Source organism: Pseudophryne corroboree, chromosome 2, assembly GCF_028390025.1.
Source record: "Pseudophryne corroboree isolate aPseCor3 chromosome 2, aPseCor3.hap2, whole genome shotgun sequence".
Lineage (NCBI taxonomy): Eukaryota > Metazoa > Chordata > Amphibia > Anura > Myobatrachidae > Pseudophryne > Pseudophryne corroboree.
The window spans coordinates 1,055,779,715-1,055,797,225 of record NC_086445.1 but is presented as its reverse complement, the minus strand read 5'-3'; the positions used below and the strand labels follow the sequence as shown (position 1 = coordinate 1,055,797,225).

The window sequence follows — 17,511 nt, the reverse complement described above, 5'->3', positions numbered from 1 at the left end:
GTATGTACAGGTTCAGAGATTTCAGATTTAGAATAGGTCTTACCGAGCCGTCCGGCTTCGGTACCACAAATAGCGTGGAGTAATACCCCTTTCCCTGTTGTAGAAGGGGTACCTTGACTATCACCTGCTGAGAATACAGCTTGTGAATGGCTTCCAATACCGTCGCCCTGTCGGAGGGTGACGTTGGCAAAGCAGACTTTAGGAACCGGCGAGGGGGAGACTTCTCGAATTCCAACCTGTAACCCTGAGATACTACCTGCAGGATCCAGGGGTCCACCTGAGAGTGAGCCCACTGTGCGCTGAAATTCTTGAGGCGACCCCCCACCGCCCCTGAGTCCGCTTGTAAGGTCCCAGCGTCATGCTGAGGCCTTTGCAGAAGCCGGGGCGGACTTCTGCTCCTGGGAAGGAGCTGCTTGCTGCAGTCTCTTACCCTTTCCTTTGCCTCGGGGCAAATATGAATGTCCTTTTGCTCGCTTGTTCTTATAGGAACGAAAGGGCTGCGGCTGAAAAGACTGCGTCTTTTTCTGCTGGGAGGTGACCTGAGGTAAAAAGGTGGATTTCCCGGCTGTTGCCGTGGCCACCAGATCCGATAGACCGACCCCAAATAATTCCTCCCCCTTATACGGCAATACTTCCATATGCCGTTTGGAATCCGCATCACCTGACCACTGTCGCGTCCATAAACTTCTTCTGGCAGATATGGACATCGCACTTACTCTTGATGCCAGAGTGCAAATATCTCTCTGTGCATCTCGCATATATAGAAATGCATCCTTTAAATGCTCTATAGTCAGTAAAATACTGTCCCTATCCAGGGTATCAATATTTTCAGTCAGTGACTCCGACCAAGCCACGCCAGCACTGCACATCCAGGCTGAGGCGATTGCTGGTCGCAGTATAACACCCGTATGTGTGTATATACTTTTTAGTGTATTCTCCAGCCTCCTATCAGCTGGATCCTTAAGGGCGGCCGTCTCTGGCGACGGTAACGCCACTTGCTTTGATAAGCGTGTGAGCGCCTTATCTACCCTAGGGGGTGTTTCCCAGCGCGCCATAACCTCTGGCGGGAAAGGGTATAATGCCAATAACTTCTTTGAAATTAGCAGTTTTCTATCGGGGGTAACCCACGCTTCATCACACACTTCATTCAATTCCTCTGATTCAGGAAAAACTACCGGTAGTTTTTTCACACCCCACATAATACCCCTTTTTGTGGTACTTGCAGTATCAGAGATATGCAAAACCTCCTTCATTGCCGTGATCATATAACGTGTGGCCCTACTGGAAAATACGTTTGTTTCTTCACCGTCGACACTGGATTCGGTGTCCGTGTCTGGGTCTGTGTCGACCGACTGAGGTAAAGGGCGTTTTACAGCCCCTGACGGTGTTTGAGACGCCTGGACAGGTACTAACTGGTTTGCCGGCCGTCTCATGTCGTCAACCGACCTTTGCAGCGTGCTGACAGTATCACGTAATTCCATAAATAAAGCCATCCATTCTGGTGTCGACTCCCTAGGGGGTGACATCACCATTACAGGCAATTGCTCCGCCTCCACACCAACATCGTCCTCATACATGTCGACACACGCGTACCGACACACAGCAGACACACAGGGAATGCTCTGATAGAAGACAGGACCCCACTAGCCCTTTGGGGAGACAGAGGGAGAGTTTGCCAGCACACACCCAAGCGCTATAAATATATAGGGACAACCTTAAATAAGTGTGTTCCCCTTATAGCAGCTCAAATATTGTTAATATCGCCAAATAAGTGCCCCCCCTCTCTGTTTTTACCCTGTTTCTGTAGTGCAGTGCAGGGGAGAGCCTGGGAGCCTTCCTAGCAGCGGAGCTGTGTAGGAAAATGGCGCTGTGTGCTGAGGAGAATAGGCCCCACCCCCTTTTTGGCGGGCTTCTTCTCCCCAGGGGCTATATGTGATGTATTTTAGCCAGAATAGGTATTTCTCATTGCTGCCCAGGGCGCCCCCCCCAGCGCCCTGCACCCTCAGTGACCGTTGGTGTGAAGTGTGCCGAGAGCAATGGCGCACAGCTGCAGTGCTGTGCGCTACCTCATGAAGACTGAGAAGTCTTCAGCCGCCGGTTTCTGGACCTCTTCTCTTTTCGGCATCTGCAAGGGGGTCGGCGGCGCGGCTCCGGTGACCCATCCAGGCTGTACCTGTGATCGTCCCTCTGGAGCTAGTGTCCAGTAGCTAAGAAGCCAATCCATCCTGCACGCAGGTGAGTTCACTTCTTCTCCCCTAAGTCCCTCGTTGCAGTGAGCCTGTTGCCAGCAGGACTCACTGAAAATAAAAAACCTAATAAAACTTTTTCTAAGCAGCTCTTTAGGAGAGCCACCTAGATTGCACCCTGCTCGGACGGGCACAAAAACCTAACTGAGGCTTGGAGGAGGGTCATAGGGGGAGGAGCCAGTGCACACCACCTAGTGGTCAAACTTTTAAATTTTGTGCCCTGTCTCCTGCGGAGCCGCTAATCCCCATGGTCCTGACGGAGTCCCCAGCATCCACTAGGACGTCAAAGAAATAGGCACAAGGGATGTTCGTCTAGACAAGACTCTCAACTTGTAGCGAAGCGTCCGCCATAAAGCTAAAGTGGGCCCACAGTGGGATGTGACGAACGGCCAAATTTAGGAGACCAGGGCACTGCTTGTAAATTAAGAGTGGTGGAAGAAGACTCCAGGTCGACCTACTGTTTCCTATATGGACTGGAGCGGGACCAATCTACAATCCTATGCAGTACCGTGGCATGATAATATGCAGAAATCATAGGTAGTTGTTGTCCGCCTTGAGATTTCAGTCTAGACAGATGGCTATGCTTAAACCTAGGTTTCCGTCCGCCCCAAATGAAGTGGCTTATCGCCTTGTGCGCTTCCGCCAAGAATCGAGGGGGAAGCCGCAAAGGGATGGTTTGAAAAAGATACAACAGCCTGGGGAGAATATTCATTTTTACTATATTTATACGGCCTAGCCATGAAAACCTCTGCGTGAGCCAATGCGCCATCTCCTGCCGTAGTTTGCAAAGAAGAGGGGTGTGGTTAATGGTAACTATAGTGTTGAGTGCCGAAGGGATTTGAATCCCTAGATAGGTAATATGGGCTTTTTGCTATGTGAATTGAAAGGACTGCGACAAGAGAGAGGCCTTTGCAGGTGGGAGCGTAACATTCATTGCCATAGATTTGGAGTAATTCATTTTAAAATTCGATAGGATTCCGAACCACGTGAATTCTTTCATAAGGTTAGGTAGGGAAATCAAAGGATTAGTTATGACCGCCAGTAAGTCATCTGCGAAGAGGGCCAAGCGATGTTCAACGTTGCCCACCTGCAGGCCCGCAATGTCAGGGTTGCATCTGATCGCACGGGCCAGAGCCTCCATACACAGGACAAAAATTAAGTGTGACAGCGGGCAGCCCTGGCGCGTGCCATTGGAGATATGTATTGGATCAGAGAGAACGCCATTCACCCTAACCTGAGCAGATGGAGCTCTATACAGTGAGAGAATCCTCTGTAAAAAAACATCCCCGAGACCCAATCGCCGGAGCACTGCTTCCATAAAGTCCCAGTCCACCCGATCAAAGGCCTTCTCTGCGTCTGTGGAGAGGAGCATGAGGGGGATGTCAGTTGCCTGCGCATGTGCTATCAGATCAATGACTCTGATAGTATTATCTCTTGCCTCTCTACCCATAACAAAACCGACCTGATCAGGGTGGACTATATCTGGTAATAATGGCCTAAGGCGATTAGCCATGAGTTTAGCGAATAGCTTAATATCGACGTTCAGCAGCGATATCGGCCTATAGCTGGAAGGGAGCGCCGGGTCTTTAGATTCTTTAGGTATGACTGTAATATGGGCACTCAGAGACTGACCTGACAGAGGGACCGTTGACGATATGGCATTGCAGGCCTGCAGGAGAAGGGGATTGAGTTTATCCTGAAAGGCTTTATAACATGTGACCGGGAAACCATCCGGCCCCGGACTTTTGCCGTTAGGAGAGGACCCCAGGGCGGCCAATAGTTCTCCCTCAGTGAAAGGATCATCTAGGGCCTGAGCAACGTCTGTCGGATGAGTCGGAAAAGTAATGTCATCCAGAAATTTCTGTATGTTATGTTTGTGATCCAGGCGCGCAGATAATGTACGGGTGGAGGTCAGATTATATAAGGTCGAGTAATAAGTATGAAAAATTCCAGCTATCTCTATATCAGAGGCGTGTGATAACCCGTCAGTATCCGTGAGTTTAGATATATATGTGAGGGACCTCTGAGCCCTAAGGGCACGCGCCAAGAGTTTACCGGGTTTATTTCCCCATCTATGGTATTTATGTCGACATTTACGAAATGCCCTGCGAGAACCATCGCTGAGTAAAGCATTAAGTGCTTGTCTCGCCGTTTGGAGTTCGACAAATGTATCAGAGGCTAACGTGGATTTATGTGTCAATTCCAATCTTTTTATTTGCTCCAGCAGGGCGTTTCTACACTCAACCTTTTGTTTTTTCAGGTAAGTGCCCAGTTGTATGTACTTGCCTCTTATCACACAATTATGTGCCTCCCATAATGTTACCGGGGACACATCGCCTGTCGCATTTAAAGAGATGTAATCCTCTATGGCCTTCTCAATCTGGGCTCGGCATACAGGATCCCGAAGAAGTTGTTCATTGAATCGCCAGCGCCAGTGTCTAGGGGGCGGATGACGGAGAGAGAGTGTGAGTGTGACTGGGGCATGGTCCGATAGTGCATTTTGGCCGATGGTTGCATCAACCAGTAGATCCAGATGGGCATGGCTCACGCAGAGGTAATCTATCCGGGAGTATGAGTTATGTGGGGATGAATAAAAGGTAAAATCCCTGTCTGAAGGGTGCAGAAGACGCCAAGTGTCAACCAGTTGAAAATCATGCAAAACAGCTCTAAAATGTCTTGATTCTCTAAGAGTAGTTCTCGGAGACCCAGAAGAGGAATCCAAGCGGGGCTCAAGGACCCAGTTGAAATCCCCTCCCACCACCAAAGTACCCACCAGGTTTTGTTCAACCAGTTCCAGTGAATCTCTAAGAAATCGGGTTTGGCCCTGGTTGGGAAGGTAGAGATTAACGAAAGTGAATGTCTGATGGGCTATGGTAGCTCTAACAAGAATCCCTCTCCCATCACCTATTAACATTTCCGAGACATCGGTCAGACTCAGATGCTTGGCAAAAAGAATGGCGACACCCCTAGCCTTCGCTCCGGAGTAATCGTTAAAGTAACCATTTAGGAAGTATCGAGAGCGAAGACCCGGGGAAGTCCCCCTCTTGAAATGTGTTTCCTGTAAGAAAACAACCTCTGCCCCATCAGTGTGTAAGGTGTGTAGCAGGCCTGACCTCTTTTCCGGAAGATTTAAACCTTTCACATTGTAAGATACAATTTTTAAGGTAGCCATAATGGAAGGAATGTAGGAACCAACGTTCTAAACGATGTACCGTAACTATAGCTCCAGCGTATTTTAGCACCAAGAAATATCTGGAAGTGGTGGTGGCATGGGAGGAAAGGGGTTGGTGGGGAAACACATGAGGAAAGAAAGGAGGACACGGAAAGCGTAACAGAAAAAAAAAAAAAAACAAAGACATAGAAAACAACATACAATAGCAACCTCTGCATTGAAAGCCATGGGTGAAAACTAAACATCCCATGGTCTAGGAAATGTACAGCAGAGAAGGGGGTCCAAAGGGTGATAACGGTTGCAACAATTCTTAATAATTGATTAAATAAATAATTCAGAGGGATACGTCATGGGCAGGAAGGAGAGGAGCGGGGGAAAAGAAAACAACCGCCAACTCCCATCCCTCTGCTCAATCCCGTACAGAACACACGAGATTTCCCAGGCAAAGTACAAATAGAACCTCTACTAGTGAGAAAACAGTAAACATTCCCAAAGCAGTGTAAGCCCACACATTAAGTAAACAGTAGGAAAAGCAATGTGAGCAGTTAGAGAAATAATGCAGCGAAAAAGGATATCACAAATTAGAGTGACGAGTGGAGTCACGGGGGTTCAGGGGCATCATCAGTCCTGCCGGCACGGGTGCGTCGTCTGGGGTTGTTCACTTTTTTCCAAGGCTCCCTGCGCGAGAGCGACGCAGTGGGAAGTTGTAGGGGGTCCGTCCAGTTCGGCAGTGATATTAACGGAAGTCCCATGGCAGAGCAGAACGTTGGGACGTCTTCATAATCTTCAAGAGTATAACGGGTCCCATCACGGGTCACTTGGACACTTAGAGGGAACCCCCAGCGGAACCTGATATCATTTTTCCGAAGAGCCTCCGCGAGAGGGCGGAGAAGACGTCTCTGCTGAAGAGTTGCCCATGAAAGGTCCTGAAAAATCTGTATGTGATGGCCCTCAAAGTCAATATTCGAGGCCTGTCTGGATTTCTGTAGGATATTCTCCTTCACTTGAAAATAATGCAGACGGCAGACGACGTCCCTAGGCCTTTCAGTGGGCGCTCCTTTCGGTCGGAGTGCCCGATGTGTTCTGTCAAACATAATTTGAGAACTGGGGTCGTCACCGAGAAGGTCGTTAAATATTCTAGTTAACGCAGCAACTAGGCCTTGAGGAGGCACATCTTCCAGTAGACCTTTGACCCTCAAGTTATTCCGCCTACCTCTGTTATCCATATCATCTAGCCGACGTCTCATTTCAATAGTGGTACGTGAGTACCGAGATACAAGATCATGTAAGTCAGCAAGCTTGGAATCCATTTCATCTCTGTGGTCTTCCAGCTCGACCACCCTATTTGCTACGTGCGTGAGGTCAGATTGGATGGTGGAGAGACTCGCTTGTAGAGAATCATGAATCCGTTTTTCCATGTTGGATAAATCCTGCTGGATGTCTTGGCGGGTCGGAAGAGAGCGTAGCTGTATTAGGACTGCTGCCAGGTCGTCGGATTCTTTATTGGCAGACCCAGATTGGCGCTTTGGAGAAGAGGCCGGGGCCTTATTATCTTACATGATGTTCGACGTCAAGGATGCAGATAGGGGCGCAATGGTAGTGGAGTCAGATACGGGAGTGCCAAATAAAGTACGAAAGGCTGCAGCTTGCAAGGTTGCGGATTTAGCTTTTGATGACTTACCAGAATGGCGCCTTCTTGTCATTTGTCTGAGTGAGGAGAACAGAATCCAGAACAGTGCCTCGCGGAAGGGATTGTTAAGACATATCCCAGGAGGTATTGCAACACGCCATCCCCTCTGCGCGGCTTGGTCACATTATGGCAGAATAAACATCATGTAGTTATATGTCCCCCGGGTGCTGGATGCCAGAGCTCTCCCACTCCTCGAGGATCCAAGATGGCCTCTGCTGTGGAGCACCTCCGCCCGGAGGTCCCGAACGCTCCGTCTCCACCGACTGCAGCTGCACAGGATGAGTCCAAGGAGCAAGAGGGCGCGGGGAGGTGGGGACGAACCCAGCCACCCGCGCGCGGCTCCGGTTCCAGTCCGGGTACTTCTCCAAAATTCAGTCCCCGGCTTCGCAGAGGTGAGAGGGCCGCAACCCGCAGAGTCGGCCTAAGTCTCCTCCCGATTCCGCGGCACGCTCCCACCGAAGCAGGGGTATTGGGTGTGAGATTGGGGCACAGATGCAGGGGGACTGATGGTGACTAGGTGGTCATTTAATGCATATAGATGGTCCCTGGTGCAGTGAGAGACATCCAGGGCTGCATACAGGTGTGCACAGCTTGCTTCAGTCTGTGTCCCAGGGATCCAAGATGGCCGCCGCAGCACACACAGAGCTGCTTCCCCCCCCGTTTATCTCCAGTGGAGCTGTGTGGGGTGTCTCCCCTACCGCTACAGGGGACAGCAGGCCTCGGAGAATGCAGGTGGGCTATGTGGGGAGGTCAGGAGGGGTCCCTCGCTGTCTTCCGGCGCGTTCGCGGGGCACCCGCGCCACGGAGCTCAAACCGCGGATCGGCACCAAACTCTAGCCCCCGGCTTTCCGGCCCGCCTAGGCCACAACCCGCAGGGACAGAGCAGGCTGTCCCCCAGCTCCGTGACTGTTGGCGGCCGGCTCCATGGGGTCCCAGGTGGGTAGGGAGAGCTTGATGCCCGCGTTAAAAGGCATTTTGCAGGGGTTTATAACCAGATGGGCCCCAGAGCACATAGAGGGTACGTCCTCACTTTACAGAAGCTAGGCCACGCCCCCCTCAAATAACCTATTTTAACTTGTTTCAATATACGCACATTAAAGTATCTTCAGTTCTAGGCCTAGTGCTAGATAATTGGTTGTGTACTTACCAGTTGTTCACTTGAAGTAACGTCAGGTTTGTCTGAGCCGCAATCTGCTTCTTCTCATCCTCTGTGGGGTACGGGTGCTGCAAGAATGTGGCAGGGGAGGTCAGTGGCAGGTAGGTGGAATATCTCCATTTATACTAAGCACAGGTCTCTGGGGTAAATGAGCTGGGTCAGTGGGTACAGGTACTGTATGTGATCTCTAGGTCTCTAGTGTACAGCGGACAGGTGTCACACATACATATGTAAATGAGCTGGGTCAGTGGGTACAGGTACTGTATGTGATCTCTAGGTCTCTAGTGTACAGCGGACAGGTGTCACACATACATATGTAAATGAGCTGGGTCAGTGGGTACAGGTACTGTATGTGATCTCTAGGTCTCTAGTGTACAGCGGACAGGTGTCACACATACATCATATGTAAATGAGCTGGGTCAGTGGGTACAGGTACTGTATGTGATCTCTAGGTCTCTAGTGTACAGCGGACAGGTGTCACACATACATCATATGTAAATGAGCTGGGTCAGTGGGTACAGGTACTGTATGTGATCTCTAGGTCTCTAGTGTACAGCGGACAGGTGTCACACATACATATGTAAATGAGCTGGGTCAGTGGGTACAGGTACTGTATGTGATCTCTAGGTCTCTAGTGTACAGCGGACAGGTGTCACACATACATCATATGTAAATGAGCTGGGTCAGTGGGTACAGGTACTGTATGTGATCTCTAGGTCTCTAGTGTACAGCGGACATGTGTCACACATACATCATATGTAAATGAGCTGGGTCAGTGGGTACAGAAACTGTATGTGATCTCTAGGTCTCTAGTGTACAGCGGACAGGTGTCACACATACATATGTAAATGAGCTGGGTCAGTGGGTACAGGTACTGTATGTGATCTCTAGGTCTCTAGTGTACAGCGGACAGGTGTCACACATACATATGTAAATGAGCTGGGTCAGTGGGTACAGGTACTGTATGTGATCTCTAGGTCTCTAGTGTACAGCGGACAGGTGTCACACATACATCATATGTAAATGAGCTGGGTCAGTGGGTACAGGTACTGTATGTGATCTCTAGGTCTCTAGTGTACAGCGGACAGGTGTCACACATACATCATATGTAAATGAGCTGGGTCAGTGGGTACAGGTACTGTATGTGATCTCTAGGTCTCTAGTGTACAGCGGACAGGTGTCACACATACATATGTAAATGAGCTGGGTCAGTGGGTACAGGTACTGTATGTGATCTCTAGGTCTCTAGTGTACAGCGGACAGGTGTCACACATACATCATATGTAAATGAGCTGGGTCAGTGGGTACAGGTACTGTATGTGATCTCTAGGTCTCTAGTGTACAGCGGACATGTGTCACACATACATCATATGTAAATGAGCTGGGTCAGTGGGTACAGGTACTGTATGTGATCTCTAGGTCTCTAGTGTACAGCGGACAGGTGTCACACATACATCATATGTAAATGAGCTGGGTCAGTGGGTACAGGTACTGTATGTGATCTCTAGGTCTCTAGTGTACAGCGGACATGTGTCACACATACATCATATGTAAATGAGCTGGGTCAGTGGGTACAGGTACTGTATGTGATCTCTAGGTCTCTGGTGTACAGGGGACAGGTGTCACACATACATATGTAAATGAGCTGGGTCAGTGGGTACAGGTACTGTATGTGATCTCTAGGTCTCTAGTGTACAGCGGACAGGTGTCACACATACATATGTAAATGAGCTGGGTCAGTGGGTACAGGTACTGTATGTGATCTCTAGGTCTCTAGTGTACAGCGGACAGGTGTCACACATACATCATATGTAAATGAGCTGGGTCAGTGGGTACAGGTACTGTATGTGATCTCTAGGTCTCTAGTGTACAGCGGACATGTGTCACACATACATCATATGTAAATGAGCTGGGTCAGTGGGTACAGGTACTGTATGTGATCTCTAGGTCTCTGGTATACAGGGGACAGGTGTCACACATACATCATATGTAAATGAGCTGGGTCAGTGGGTACAGGTACTGTATGTGATCTCTAGGTCTCTGGTATACAGGGGACAGGTGTCACACATACATCATATGTAAATGAGCTGGGTCAGTGGGTACAGGTACTGTATGTGATCTCTAGGTCTCTAGTGTACAGCGGAGAGGTGTCACACATACATCATATGTAAATGAGCTGGGTCAGTGGGTACAGGTACTGTATGTGATCATCAGGTCTCTAGTGTACAGCGGACAGGTGTCACACATACATATGTAAATTAGCTGGGTCAGTGGGTACAGAAACTGTATGTGATCTCTAGGTCTCTAGTGTACAGCGGACAGGTGTCACACATACATCATATGTAAATGAGCTGGGTCAGTGGGTACAGGTACTGTATGTGATCTCTAGGTCTCTAGTGTACAGCGGACATGTGTCACACATACATATGTAAATGAGCTGGGTCAGTGGGTACAGAAACTGTATGTGATCTCTAGGTCTCTGGTGTACAGGGGACAGGTGTCACACATATATCATATGTAAATGAGCTGGGTCAGTGGGTACAGAAACTGTATGTGATCTCTAGGTCTCTAGTGTACAGCGGACAGGTGTCACACATATATCATATGTAAATGAGCTGGGTCAGTGGGTACAGAAACTGTATGTGATCTCTAGGTCTCTGGTGTACAGCGGACAGGTGTCACACATATATCATATGTAAATGAGCTGGGTCAGTGGGTACAGGTACTGTATGTGATCTCTAGGTCTCTAGTGTACAGCGGACATGTGTCACACATACATCATATGTAAATGAGCTGGGTCAGTGGGTACAGAAACTGTATGTGATCTCTAGGTCTCTGGTGTACAGCGGACAGGTGTCACACATATATCATATGTAAATGAGCTGGGTCAGTGGGTACAGAAACTGTATGTGATCTCTAGGTCTCTGGTGTACAGGGGACAGGTGTCACACATACATCATATGTAAATGAGCTGGGTCAGTGGGTACAGAAACTGTATGTGATCTCTAGGTCTCTAGTGTACAGCGGACAGGTGTCACACATACATATGTAAATGAGCTGGGTCAGTGGGTACAGGTACTGTATGTGATCTCTAGGTCTCTGGTATACAGGGGACAGGTGTCACACATACATCATATGTAAATGAGCTGGGTCAGTGGGTACAGGTACTGTATGTGATCTCTAGGTCTCTAGTGTACAGCGGACAGGTGTCACACATACATCATATGTAAATGAGCTGGGTCAGTGGGTACAGGTACTGTATGTGATCTCTAGGTCTCTAGTGTACAGTGGAGAGGTGTCACACATACATCATATGTAAATGAGCTGGGTCAGTGGGTACAGGTACTGTATGTGATCTCTAGGTCTCTAGTGTACAGCGGACAGGTGTCACACATACATCATATGTAAATGAGCTGGGTCAGTGGGTACAGGTACTGTATGTGATCTCTAGGTCTCTAGTGTACAGCGGACAGGTGTCACACATACATCATATGTAAATGAGCTGGGTCAGTGGGTACAGAAACTGTATGTGATCTCTAGGTCTCTAGTGTACAGCGGACAGGTGTCACACATACATATGTAAATGAGCTGGGTCAGTGGGTACAGGTACTGTATGTGATCTCTAGGTCTCTGGTATACAGGGGACAGGTGTCACACATACATCATATGTAAATGAGCTGGGTCAGTGGGTACAGGTACTGTATGTGATCTCTAGGTCTCTAGTGTACAGCGGACAGGTGTCACACATATATCATATGTAAATGAGCTGGGTCAGTGGGTACAGAAACTGTATGTGATCTCTAGGTCTCTAGTGTACAGTGGAGAGGTGTCACACATACATCATATGTAAATGAGCTGGGTCAGTGGGTACAGGTACTGTATGTGATCTCTAGGTCTCTAGTGTACAGCGGACAGGTGTCACACATACATCATATGTAAATGAGCTGGGTCAGTGGGTACAGGTACTGTATGTGATCTCTAGGTCTCTAGTGTACAGCGGACAGGTGTCACACATACATCATATGTAAATGAGCTGGGTCAGTGGGTACAGAAACTGTATGTGATCTCTAGGTCTCTAGTGTACAGCGGACAGGTGTCACACATACATATGTAAATGAGCTGGGTCAGTGGGTACAGGTACTGTATGTGATCTCTAGGTCTCTGGTATACAGGGGACAGGTGTCACACATACATCATATGTAAATGAGCTGGGTCAGTGGGTACAGGTACTGTATGTGATCTCTAGGTCTCTGGTATACAGGGGACAGGTGTCACACATACATCATATGTAAATGAGCTGGGTCAGTGGGTACAGGTACTGTATGTGATCTCTAGGTCTCTAGTGTACAGCGGACAGGTGTCACACATATATCATATGTAAATGAGCTGGGTCAGTGGGTACAGAAACTGTATGTGATCTCTAGGTCTCTGGTGTACAGGGGACAGGTGTCACACATACATCATATGTAAATGAGCTGGGTCAGTGGGTACAGAAACTGTATGTGATCTCTAGGTCTCTAGTGTACAGTGGAGAGGTGTCACACATACATCATATGTAAATGAGCTGGGTCAGTGGGTACAGAAACTGTATGTTACAGAAAGAATTTACATCTGTTTAATATAATACAACGTGAAGGTAAGGTGCATACAGATGGTGAGATCCAGGCTAACCCCGATTCTCACTGCGCTACGGGGCTAGGTCTCTATGGCCAGCATATAATGACTGTGCTTGTGATACTGACTGTACAATTTTGGATAAGTGTCAGTTTTGACTATATTTTCTACGAGATAGTCAAAATTGACTTGCCTACACAGTCTATCTAGGCTTGCGATACCAATCGCGCGGGACCGCGCATCGCCATCCCATCGGGATCACCTTGCGATCTGCACTAACATTCCTTAAAACTGTGACTATATAGTCAAAATCGTAAGAAAAAAATCTCACCGTGTGTACACACCATTAGTAAGAGCCCAGTTTGTGTCCTGCGTGTTGCAGGTATGTTCAGGATCAAAATTTTACCAAAAACGCAAAACAAAACAAAACAAAAAAAGAATAAAACTAAAAACAAGAATTATAATAACATTTTCCAATCTATCAATTACAAATATTCTAACAGAGTATCTGTACAATATAAACACAATTTAGTGACAGAGGCCACGTCTTACAGCACAGTGTGTGACATAGTACTGTACACCAACGCCACACCTCACTGTACACACACGCCACATCTTACAGTACACACACACATACATATTACTGTACACAAACACCTCATATTATTGTACACACACTCCACATCTTACTGTACACACATACCACATATTACTGTACACACAATCTTACTGTACACACACATACCACATATTGCTGTACACACACATACCACATCTTACTGTACACACACATACCACATCTTACTGTACACACATACATCTTACTGTACACACACATACCACATATTACTGTACACACAGATCTTACTGTACACACACACACACACACACACACACACACACACACACACACACATCACTGTACACCAACGCCACATCTTACTGTACACACACATACCACATATTACTGTACACACACATAACACATCTTACTGTACACACACATACCACATATTACTGTACACACAGATCTTACTGTACACACACACACACATCACTGTACACCAACGCCACATCTTACTGTACACACACATACCACATATTACTGTACACACACAACACATTGCTGTACACCAACGCCACATCTTACTGTACACACACATACCACATATTACTGTACACACCTTACTGTACACACACATACCACATATTACTGTACATCAACGCCACATCTTACTGTACACACATACCACATATTACTGTACACACACATCTTACTGTACACACACACACAACACATCACTGTACACCAACGCCACATCTTACTGTACACACACATACCACATATTACTGTACACACACATAACACATTGCTGTACACCAACGCCACATCTTACTGTACACACACATACCACATATTACTGTACACACATCTTACTGTACGCACACATACCACATATTACTGTACATCAACGCCACATCTTACTGTACACACATACCACATATTGCTGTACACACACATCTTACTGTACACACACATACCACATATTACTGTACACACGCCACATCTTACTGAACACACATACCACATATTACTGTACACACACATCTTACTGTACACACACATACCACTGTACACACACACCACATATTACTGTACACACACATACCACATATTACTGTACACACACATCTTACTGTACACAAACATACCACATATTACTGTACACACACACGTCACACCTTACTGTACATACATACCACATTTTACTGTACACACGTCACACCTTACTGTACATACACATACCACATATTACTGTACACACATATACCACATCTTACTGTACACACACCACATATTACTGTACACACAACTTAATGTACACACACATACCACATATTACTAAACACCAACGCCACATCTTACTGTACACACACATACCACATATTACTGTACACACACATCTTACTGTACACACACCACATATTACTGTACACACACATACCACATATTACTGCACACACATACCACATATTACTGTACACACACGCCACACCTTACTGTACACATGCCACATCTTACCGTACACACACATACCACATATTACTGTACACACACACACACACACACCTTACTGTACACACACATACCACATCTTACTGTACACACACCACATATTACTGTACACAAACGCCACCTCTTACTGTACACACACGCCACATCTTACTGTACACACACATACCACATGACAGGATTTTGGTACTTACCAGGTAAATCCTTTTCTTTGCATCCACTAGGGGGCACTAGAGTACTCTTGGGACGTACTAAAGTTTCCCCCTTGGGCGGGAGAGCTGTTTGGCACCTGTAACACTAGACGGCCAAAGCTAGATGCTGATGCCACAAACGTATCAAACTTGTAAAAGCGCACAAACGTGTGCACTGATGACCATGTAGCCGCACGGCAAAGCTGCGTCGTAGAAGCCCCACGACCAGCTGCCCATGAAGTTCCCACAGAACGTGTGGAATGAGCGGTTACTGATGTAGGCGGCTGTAACCTAGCATGAAGGTAAGCCTGACGTATGGTCAGTTTAATCCATCTGAACAAGGTCTGCTTGGAAGCTGGCCAACCCATCTTGGCAGCATCATAGTGAACAAACAACGTATCCGTTTTACGTACTGTAGATGTTCTGGCTACATAAACACGTAGTGCGCGTACCACATCCAAAGTAGCTAAAGTTCCTGAACCTTCTGATAACACAGGAACTACGATTGGTTGGTTGATGTGAAAAGATGATACAACCTTTGGTAGGACGACGGAAATCGTCCAAAGTTCCGCTCTATCATCATGAAACATCAGATACGGTGGCTTGCATTACAAGGCACCCAAATCTGAAACACGCCTTGCCGAAGCCAAGGCTAGGAGAAACACAGTTTTCCAAGCGAGAAACTTATCAACTTATTGTAAGGGTTCAAAATATGAAGACTGTAAAAAATCTAAAACCAGATTCAAGTCCCATGGCGCTGTAGGTGGTATAAAGAGGTTGTACTCTGAGGACACCTTGCAGGAAAGTGTGAGCGGTGGCAAAAGGGCCAAACGCCTTTGAAAGTAAATTGACAAAGCAGAGACCTGCACCTTTAATGTAGATAAACGTAGTTCTCCATCCAACCCCGTCTGTAGAAACAGCAAAAGACGGGATAATTTGAAAGATGATGTTGGAAACTTCCGAGCTTCACACCACCCTATATAGGCACGACAAATTCTGTGATAATGAGCTGCCGTAACTGGCTTCCTAGCTCATAACATGGTTGGTATAACCGATTCTGGAATGCCCTCTCGTCTTAAGAGGGCAGTCTCAACAGCCACCCCGTCAAACGCAGCCGCGCTAAACTGGGGTAAAGGAACAGACCCTGTTGTAGCAGGTCCAGACATAGCGAGAGCGGCCAAGGATCGTCTGCAAGTAGCCCGCGGAGATCCGAGAACCACACTCTCCAGGGCCAATGAGGCGCCACTAGTATGAATGTCGTGGACTCTCGTTTGATCTGCTTTAGCAACCGACGAAGCAGTGGAAGCGGTAGAACCAGATACACGAGGCTGTACGGCCACGCGATCGTGAGAGCATCCACTGCCACTGCCTTTGGATCTCTTGTTCTGGACACATACTGGGGTGTCTGTTGATTTTGGCGAGATGCCATTAGATCCACCTGTGGGTAACCCCACCGCTGAACCAACATCCGGAAAAATTCTGGATTTATTGTCCATTCTCCTGGTTGAAAATCCTGACGGCTGAGATAATCCGCCTCCCAGTTGTCCACTCCTGGAATGAACACTGCCGACAATATCACCTGGTGATGCTCGGCCCAATTGAGGATTCGTGCAACTGCCTGCATGGCCATGCGACTTCGAGATCCTCCTTCTTTCTTCATGCATGCGACTGCCGTCGCATTGTCTGACTGAACCTGGACAGTCTGAGAACGGAGCATGTGCACTGCTTGTCACAGCGCGTTGTAAATTGCCCTGAGTTCTAGGACATTTATTGACCGTAATCTTTCGTGATCTGACCAGAGACCCTGAAGCTGACAATTTTGGACCACTGCTCCCAAACCTCTGAGACTCGCATCCGTCGTTAGAATTATCCAATTCCAGACGCAGAACCTTTTCCCTGCGGTGAGATTGTGTACTTGGAGCCACCAGAGTAGTGATACTCTGGCCCGTGGAGACAACCGCACCATCTGGTGAATCTGCAGATGCGAGCCTGACCACTGTGTGAGAACATCCAGTTGAAAAGGACGTGAGTGAAATCTTCCTGTCACGATCCGGGTATCTGGACGCCATTTCTTACCCATCAGATGCCTCCTAAGGCTGGCTCAGCGCTCCAGGACCGGATCCCATCTGTTATCCTGATGTTTACATTCCTGTATCCTCTCCTGTCACTCTGAGACGCTGTCACAGTAAACGCCATATTACACCTGGCATGGCGTCTCCCGCGGCCTCTGCCGCCGTCCCTGAGCTTCTGCATGCAGAGTGTCTGAGTGGCGATTACGTCAGCCGCGGCCTCCGCTGTGTCCGCGTGGTTGGATGTGCACCTGTCAGCTTGGCGCCTCCTGTCTCCGGTGGCCGGCGCCGCCATTACT

The 17,511-nt window shown here is 47.8% G+C and overlaps 1 protein-coding gene across 5 annotated transcripts in view; it reads right to left on the bottom strand.

Moving 5' to 3' along the window:
- PKNOX1 (PBX/knotted 1 homeobox 1) overlaps window positions 1-17,511 on the bottom strand; it is a 394,584-nt gene that overhangs the window by 45,298 nt on the left and 331,775 nt on the right. For all 5 annotated transcript variants that reach the window (XM_063956915.1, XM_063956916.1, XM_063956914.1 and 2 more), the window contains one exon: window positions 8,256-8,332. In XM_063956915.1, coding sequence (XP_063812985.1) covers window positions 8,256-8,332 — 77 coding nt within the window. The remainder of the gene's footprint in view (window positions 1-8,255; window positions 8,333-17,511) is intronic.